The sequence below is a fragment of the Hibiscus syriacus genome, unplaced genomic scaffold, assembly GCF_006381635.1.
Source record: "Hibiscus syriacus cultivar Baekdansim isolate YM2019G1 unplaced genomic scaffold, ASM638163v2 tig00111427_pilon, whole genome shotgun sequence".
Taxonomy (NCBI): domain Eukaryota; kingdom Viridiplantae; phylum Streptophyta; class Magnoliopsida; order Malvales; family Malvaceae; genus Hibiscus; species Hibiscus syriacus.
The window spans coordinates 1,081,716-1,091,416 of record NW_024063088.1 but is presented as its reverse complement, the minus strand read 5'-3'; the positions used below and the strand labels follow the sequence as shown (position 1 = coordinate 1,091,416).

Sequence of the window (9,701 nt, the reverse complement as noted above, 5' to 3'; positions counted from 1 at the left end):
GGTAAAATGAAATCGTTCAAACCAAAACAAATCAAGATATTACCATAGGTTTGTAATCCAATGAAGTCTCCACTACTAAAAGTGAACGTAATGCAATAATCAAAGGGTCTTTAAATCAAGGTGTAATGGGGCTTAAGTTAGGGTAGGGAAAAGGCCATGATATCGGTTTAAGTACCATGATAATAAATTTACAAAATATTCCTAAAATAAAATAAAAGTAAAAATATAAACATATAAAATCATTAACATAAACATAGAGATCAAGAATCTTGAGTGCATCCATTTGGTCGAAGAAGCCTTTTGGAATACTCCTTGTACCACAACTAGACAACAACAATGTTGTGAACATGGGACACTTTGATAAGGATTTTGGAAGACTCTTGATATAATTTTTAGAAAGATCAAGAACCTTAAGTGCATCCATATGCTTGAAGAAACCTTTAGGAATACTGGCTATATCACAATCAGACAACAACAATGTTGTGAGTCTGGGACACTTTGGGGGTGACATTTCCAAGGGTATATATAACCATCGATTCTTCATTATCGAAACTTTCTCTAGATTCATGCTACATTCTTGCACGTCTGGTGCCTTTTCCAACATCGTGCCTGCTTTTACCAAGAATCGAGATTCTGCAATATGTAATGCCGTGTACCTTATAAGATCATGCATCTTTACAATTCTTGCATTTCCAAAATGAGTAAAAACTTCTAACAAACAATTGCTGACGAGTCTATTCATTATTGCATAACCCTTGTCGAACTCTGCTTGCTTACTTTCCATTTCTTCCACAAGCCCCTCTACGACCCAAAGTTGAATAAGACCTTCCTCTTCCTCTTGATATAATGCACAACTGAGGAAACAATGTTGAAGTGCTGGATCCTTTAAACGATCATAACTGAATTGTAATTGTTGGAACATTTCATCGTTGAATCCATTAGCACTTTTTTTTTGAGGCTTAATTCTTTCAGTGCATTCCTATATTCGGAGATGTCATCAATACCCTTCATACAAGAAGCTATACTAATAACTCCCAAGGACAAACCTGCACACGCTTAACAATTGATCTTGCAATTGGTTCCACTCCTAGAATATTGAAAATATCACGACCCACCTTCTCCAAGAACAACTTCCATGCATCTTCTTCTGTAAGAGACTTTACTTTAATTACTCTACAACCCAATTGTCTACACACATCAGATGATCGAGTTGTCAACACTAACTTACTCCCATTTGATGGCTCAGGAATTCCTATTCTCTCAAGTGAAACCTTCTCCCATAGGTCATCCAAGATCATCACAAACCTACTTTTTTGAGACAATGTTTCAAAGAGCATCCCTGCCCTTGTAGTTTCATCTTCATCTCTAGAAAATTTTATTCCAATTTTACTTGCAATGTCTTTCTGCAGTTTAGCAATACACATTTCTTTGGATATAGTGATCCAAATCACAAAATCGAATTTCCCTGTCTCTTTTAGGAGTTAGTTGTTTGTAATGCTTGTTTTCCCCACGCCACCCATCCCTTAAACTCCAATCTTTCGAACCTCATCATCCATCAAACACTGTCAAATCTCTTCAACACGGGCCTTTACAGCTTCACCTGATAAATTTGTTGTCGACAAAACATGCCCCTTGGCGAATATCCTGCCCCTTGGAAACTTCAATGTGGGTTGGGTTACCTTGCTTCTTTAACAACTCGAAACATTCAACAAGTCCAAGCAATGCTTGAACTTGTCTGTCGTAACTGGCTTGGTGAACATATCAGCGGCATTCTCATCAGTATGTACCTTCTGAAACAAAACCTCTCCAGATGCAACCAACTCTCTGATCTTGTGGAACCTTACATCAATATGTTTAGTTCTAGCAAGATATACCTAATTCTTAGCCAAGTGAATAGCACTTTGATTATCACAAAGCAACTGAACTCCACCTTGTTGAACACCCAACTCCTTCACTAAACCAGTAAGCCATAAAGCTTCTTTTGCAGCTTCAGCCGCTGCCATGTACTCAACTTCAGTTGTAGATAGAGCCACAACAGATTGAACAGTAGACTTCCAACAAATAGGCCCTCCACCAAGAGTAAAGACATACCCTGTCGTAGATCTTCTATTATCCAAGTCACATGTATAGTCTGAATCCACATATCCTACAACCAAAGGATTATCCTGCTGACTCCCAAAAACAATTCCATGTCCCACAGTACCCTTTAAGTACCGAAAGATCCACTTGACTGCTTCCCAATGTTGCTTACCAGGTTTAGACATGTACTTACAAACTTGACTAACAACATAAGCTAAATCAGGACGAGTACATACCATCGCATACATCAAGCAGCCAACAACATTAGAATACGAAACCTTTGCCATATCTTCAGCTTCCTTATCTTTCTTAGGTTACTGTTCTGATGAGAGCTTAAAGTGATTCGCCAATGGAGTGCTAACTGGTTTCGCGCTGCTCATCGCAAACCTTTCTAGCATTTTCTCAACATAACCCCATTGAGATAGCCGCAGTTTCCTTGAGTCTCTGTCCCTGCAAATTTCCATTCCAAGAATTTTCTTTGCAGCACCTAAATCTTTCATATCAAATTCCTGACTCAATAAAGTTTTCAAACCGATAACATCATCCATGTTCTTCACAGCAATCAACATATCATCAACATACAGTAATAGAAAAATAAAAGAACCATCATCAAGGCTCTTAACATAGACACAACAATCATACTCACATCGGTTGTAGCCAATCTTGATCATATAGGAGTCAAACCGTTTATACCACTGTCTCGGAGACTGTTTCAACCCGTACAAAGATTTTTTTCAATTTGCAAACTAAATCCTCGTTTCCAGGTTGAGTGAAACCTTCAGGTTGCCGCATGTAGATCTGCTCCTCTAAATCACCATGCAAAAAAGCAGTTTTAACATCCATTTACTCTAAATGCAAATCCCAACTAGCCACCAATGCAAGTACTGCTCGGATTGAAGTGTGCCTGACCACAGGAGAAAAGATTTCATCATAATCAACTCCTTTCTGCTGTGAAAAACCCTTCGCTACCAAACGAGCCTTGAACTTCTCCCCCTCTTTTTCTGTTACTGCTGGTTTCTTCTTATACACCCATTTGCAACCAATCGGCTTCTTACCCTCAGGAAGGGGAACTAACTCCCATGTGCGATTGTGATTCAAAGACTCCATCTCCTCAACCATGGCTGCCATCCACTTGTCATTTTCCTGACTAGTAACGGCATCATGAAAAGTAACTGGATCATCACTGCTAACAATAAGTGCAAAAGATACCAAGTCTTCAAAACCCAATCTGTTCGGAGGCTTTATATTTGTCCGTCTCATCCTGTCTCTGGCGAGACTATAATCCTGCAAATCATCCGTAGTGGAACCACCAGAAGTCGGTTGAGAAGTTTCTGGTTTCTCAACTGGAAACTGCTCGAAATCCACCACTGTCGTGTCTTGCTTCTGCTGCAACATGGACTGTTCATCAAAAATAACATCTCTACTAATCACAACTTTCTTCGCAACTGGATCCCAGAAATTGAATCATTTGACACCTTTCTTGTAACCCAGAAAAATGCACTCCTTCGATTTTGCATCAAGTTTGGATCTCTCATCAGCAGGTACATGCACATAAGCAGGACAACCAAAAATCCGTAAGTTATCAAAACTAACATCATGACCAGTCCATACCTCTTCTGCAACTTTCCCAGCCAGCGATGCCCTTAGTGATCTGTTGATAAGGTAACATGCCATGTTAACAGCCTCAGCCCAGAAGTGTTTGGGAAGCCCCGCATTCAACCGCAAACATCTAGCTCTTTCATTCAATGACCTGTTCATTCGTTCCGCAACACCATTCTGTTGTGGTGTCTTGCGCACTGTAAAATGCCTCTGAATCCCATGCTCCTTACAGAATTGTAGAAACTGTGAATCTGTGTACTCCATACCATTGTCAGACCGCAAACACTTGATTTTTCATCCTGTTTGGTTTTCTACCTCAACTTTCCACAGCTTGAACTTCTCAAAAACTTCAGATTTCTGTTTCAAAAAATACACCCAAACTTTCCGTGAAAAATCATCAATAAAAGTAACATAGTACCTAGATCCACCCAAAGATGATGTCGTGGAAGGCCCCCATACATCAGAATGCACATAATCAAGAATCCCTTGAGTTGTGTGCTTCGCAGTCTTAAAACGGACTTTAGTCTATTTACCAAGAACACAATACTTGCAAAAATCAAGCTTACAGCTTTTGACACCATACAACAAGTTTCTCTTGTGTAATTCTGCCATACCACGTTCACTAAGATGAGCAAGGCGCATATGCCACAATTTTGTCGTATCATCACAGGACTCAACAGAGTGAACTCCACCTGCAACGGTACTCCCTAACAATCTGTAGATATTCCCTGTAGTCATCTTGCCTTTCATCACAGTCAATGCTCCTTTAACAATCCGAATGGTTTCCCTATCCTCGTCAGCCTTAGGGATAAAACTATTCTTGTGCAAAGTGCCCAAGGAAATCAAATTCTTCTTCAAGTCTGGGATATGTCGAACACCACTCAACGTCCGAACGGAGCCATCGTGCATCTTAATTCTGACATCACCAATACCAACAATATTGCAACATCGATCATCGCCCAAAAAAACCGAACCAGAATTAACCGGCTTGTATGTCGAAAACCATTCCCTATTTGGTGTGATGTGATAAGAACATCCAGAATCAAGAATCCAAGCATCTGTCAATTGTGTCGTTGAAATAGAAAGCATATCACCCTCACTGCAATCAGAATTATCATCCTCGACCACGTTCACAGACTTGGATGAGCCATCACGCTTCTCATCAGTCTGCTTTTTCAACTTCGGAAAGTCTCGCTTCATATGTCCCGCCTCCTTGCACTTGTAACAGTGAATCGTCTTCTTATCCCTGGATTTGGATCTGGAATTCCGCTTCCCGGACCCTGCCTTCTCTGGCTTCCGTCCACGATCTCGATTACCCTTGACATATAAGCTATCGGCTTGAGAGCTTTCCCCTGCATTCTGCTTCCACTGGTTGTGAGCCAACAAGGCTGCAATAATCTCCTCAACGTTGATAGTCTCTTTCCCATATGTAAGAGTAGTCACCATGTGTTCGTAAGAGGGAGGCAACAAACACAACAGAATCATCGCTCTGTCTTCATCCTCAATTTTCACATCAAGTCGAGCCAGATCAGAAACGATTTGATTGAAGATATTCACGTGTTGCGCCAAATCGTGATCGTCCTGCATCTTCAGCCCATACAGCCGCTGCTTCAGATACAGTTTTGTCGTTAAGGATTTGGACATAAACTGACTTTCCAACTTCCTCCAAATTTCGTCTGGAGACGATAGATGCATGACGTGATACATGACCTCGTCCGCCAAACATAATCGTATGGTTCCTGCCGCTCGCTGCTGCAATTCTTCCCAATCTTCCTCATCCATCGACGCCGGCTTTGAAGGTCGCAAGGACTTCAAGATCCCTTACTGCGCCAATAGATCTTTCACCCTCGTTTGCCATAATCCGAAGTTACCCTGACCATCGAATTTCGCGACTTCGAATTTTTCTCCTGACATCTGATACCAATTGTTGACGAAAACGGGTAAAGAAAAACAAAAGAACACGAGAATTTTACGAGGTTCGGCAATGTGCTTACGTCCTCGGTGCCTAGGCGACGCTAGAAGTTTTATTCAATGATATTTTAGGTCTAGGTTACATCTCTATTTGTAATAGAAAACCCTGGTACATAATTACAAAATCAACCCTGTACCGTACCGCGGGGCTACGCCCCCGCACCCCCAACCCCCATAATTCATAACCCCACAACCAGACTTTCTTTGTAAGGACAGTTGATGTTCGCTTCGCTCACTCCGCTCCATCTCCTGTCCTATTTACTGGTATATTTATGAGCCATACCTAACATTCTTCAACTTCCGTTATACTCTTTGACACATATTCTGTGTGAAATCCACGTGGAAGAGCATTGCTTTCACCAATTCTTCCATCAAGGTCTTGGACTTCCGCCTTGAGTTTCTTTCTTGGTTGCAGCTCTGTTCTCAGTATAGATTCCGTATCTTTTTTCATACCATTCAATTCTTTTAATTTCCTTTTAAGGTCCTTCATATACTGATCAAAGCTCATGCGATTGTCCAAGTGTTTATCTATCTTATTCAGAGTAAAGTCCATGGCTGCAAGTCACAAGCAATATGTTAGAAACTAAATAATAACGCATCATTAGGTGAATGTATCTAAGCATGTCTAAAAAACTTTTATCTTATCTCACAAAATTTGATTTTTTTACTTTAGATGTTTCATCGAATTTAAGTTTTTATCTAAATATATTACATATTGATTTTAATCATATAGATAACTAATTAGTTTGATTTGAAATAGGTTAATTAACATTTTAAAGAAACTAAAAGTTTTTTTTGAATTATTTTAAGTTTATAAAAAATTTAAAATAAAAAACACAATAACCAATGGATAATCATATCAAATTGAATTTCATTTTGATTAGATAACTTGGTATGGTCAAACTGCTTGAAGAAAAGCAGTTATACTGAATCATATTAATAATTAGGTATGAGATCAAGAAGAAGAAGAAAACCAATGATGGGTGTTCCATGTTAAGAAAGTTTTCATGTTAGAATTTTATTATTATATAATGTTTAATAAGTTGAGAAGTTTAAATTCGATTCCGTCAAAGTTCGGTAAAAACTCGATTCGGGTTGATTCGACTCGAGACCTTAACAAGTTGAGTCGAGCAAAGTCCAACTAAACTCGATAAGTTCGCGAGCAACTCGTTAAATTTTTTATATGATCTTTTAGTAGCTACCTTAAAAATTATTTCATTCAAAAAATTACTAATTTACTAATAGACAATAAAAAAGATGTTAAAATTCTAATCTATTAATTTTCTAATAAACAAATTTTTTTTAAAAAATTATTAATTAATATTTTAATGTATTTGTGGATTGTTAGTTTGGAGTTTAGACTTTAAAATTGATTCATTCACTTTTTTAATAACTTTTTTTGGATTAAATTTATTAATTTATGTTTATATTAAGTTATGTATATTTTACCTATGTAATCACCATTTTTAATCCGACCTAAATTCATCATCTTATTATTATTATTATTATTATTATTATAAAAAATTATTAGTTATTTATTTATTACAAGCCCATTTACGAAATCAGGCCTGATTACACCTAAGCCTGGCAAAAAAAAACCCCTAAATTCTAACCTTAACCCTAAAAAGGGGGTCTCTTCAGCTACCCCTGCCCCCGCCAATCGAGATCTCCACTGTCACTACCAACAGCTACTCAGGCCACCATGACAACCCCTATCAATAAGCCAACAACCACAATCACTGTTACTTCCCATCAAAGTTGAGTTTAACAGTGACAACAACAGGAAACTCAACAAAAAATTCAAGAAAAAAATCAAGGCAGTTGGCTTACCCGATTGGGAGGCCACTCCCTGCCAATGCATGTTCATCATCAACAACCTTGCAAAGTGTCAGAAAATAACAGAGATTAGGTTTCTTGTTGTATTTTTATTTATTTTAATCTATGTAAATCTGTGTATAAAACCCGAAAGCCAAGTTGTAAAAAGGGATTCCCCTTTTATTTTTTTCCAGAAAGCAATAAGAAAAAATTTAAAGGTAAACCTTTTTTTCTTCTTAGTTTCAAACAAAAATAAATAAATATTTTTATTTATGAAAATAGAGGGCAGGGGAAGAATTACCTATGGGGAGTCGAACTGAGGAGGTGGTTTGCCTTCTTGACGGTTGGAGTGGGAAAAAGTCAAAACATCGTGGTTAATTTTTGGGTACTTAGGGTGTTGTTAAATGATTTTAACCCTAGATTGGGGTTTAAGGTAGTAGATCGGGATTTTTGGGACATTTTGGGCTAGACTTAGGAGCTCCGGCCAAGCACGGTGGCTGGAATAGAGGCCGGAGCGGCGATGTGAGACTCCGGTGGGGAGCCGATCGAAGGAAAAGAGGAGAAAGTTGAGAGGTTTTTTTTAGATTTTTTGGGTTTTCAATTTAAAATGAAAAAAAAGAAAGAGAAATATTGTGTTTTACATTGGAAATTTAGGGGATATTTGCATTTTAGTCCCCCTAAGTTAGTCATGCTTTTACATTTTGGTCACATACGAGGACCAAAATTTGTATTTACCATTTTTTTCATGCATGCTACAAATTTTTGGGATATTTGACGTTTAGTCTCCCATAGTTTAGCGTGTTTTTACATTTTGGTTACCTGTGAAGACCGACTTTTTTATTTACCCTTTTTATATGCATGTTATATATTTATTGGTATATTTTATGTTTAGTCCCTCTTATTTAAGCATGTTTTTACATTTTGGTCATATGTAATGATTATTTAATTTTATTATAATTCTGCTGGGTTAATTTCATAATTTTTGCATTTTATTTAATAGGGTATTTTAGGGTTAAAAGAAAAATGGATAATTATTTTTTAGCCCGTACAATTTTAGCGTGTTTTTGTATTTTAGTTACTAACCTATTTTTTTTATTTTGTTTCAATTTAATCATTTAATTTTAAATTCATTTTAATTTTAAATTCATTTTAATTTAGCACTTTATTACATGTTTTAATCCTTGTAATTTAATGCTAATGCAATTTAATCCTCGCATATTATTTTATTTTTATTTTCATTATCAATGTTTTTTGCTTGTTTATTTTAATTTATTTAATTGGGGTCGTTTTTTTCTAATTTTTCATTTTAATTAGTTTTTAGAAATTTTCCTTTGAATTAGATTTGTAAACGAAATTTGATCTAGTAATTAGGATTTCACCTTAGTTTTAATTATGGAGTAATTCGATTCGAGTTTTTGCATAAAATACTCGATTACTCGAATCAATTGTTCAAATCCATAATTTATTAATCATCAAATAATTTTAAATTATTTTTTAAAAACATATTAATTAGGATAATTATTAGAGCTTTGATTTATTGATTAATCCTCAAACTTTATGTCTTATAGACTTAGATACTTAAGCCTTAAACTTGTACATTTAGATCCCTGGATTTTAGTTATCTTACATTTTGGTCCTTAAAGTTTTAATTAGAATTTTAAAGTAATACAATTAAATAGGTTAATATTGGAGCCTCCATTTTAGATTAGATTTCAATTTAGTCCCTTTAATTTAGGGAATAATCTGAGTTGACCCTCGCCTAAATGCTCGAGGGACCATCTCGATTATTTGATTCGATAATTGGCTAAAATCAAATAGGAATAATATCAAAGCCTACGTTTCCAGGTTTATGTCTCCAGGTTCTTTAATTTTCATAATTTGACACTTTAAGATAGATAAAGCCTTAATATATCCTTAGTTTAATTAGGGTTAATAATAAATTGTTTGATTGCATCTTATTTTAAAACCTAAGACAATGTTCACTTATTAAGGAGTCAATAGTATATCTCCCGCAAGTATGCTCAGGGGGTGACTACTAGTGATTCCTGAAACAGGTCGAAATCCCTTTCAAAACCGCATCATGATTTCTAAATATCGAGGTATTGTTTTGTTATTGGTCACAATAACTGATCTCCGACATTCATGCTAGGGGACGAATGCTATTGGTTTTTGATAACTCCGTAAAAGGTCATATTTGAGACCTTTTCACTTAAGTTATTGACTGTCTAAACCCCCAT

General features: G+C 36.6%; 1 protein-coding gene across 1 annotated transcript; it reads right to left on the bottom strand.

The window, feature by feature from the left end:
* Positions 1 to 260: 260 nt before the first annotated feature.
* Positions 261 to 1,424, bottom strand: LOC120163110 (disease resistance protein RPS5-like). Its single transcript, XM_039173120.1, has 3 exons — positions 1,047 to 1,424; positions 410 to 979; positions 261 to 323 (listed from the first exon to the last, which is right to left on the bottom strand). Exons 1-3 carry the CDS (start codon positions 1,422 to 1,424, stop codon positions 261 to 263), a joined length of 1,011 nt encoding a protein of 336 aa, XP_039029051.1.
* Positions 1,425 to 9,701: the final 8,277 nt, after the last annotated feature.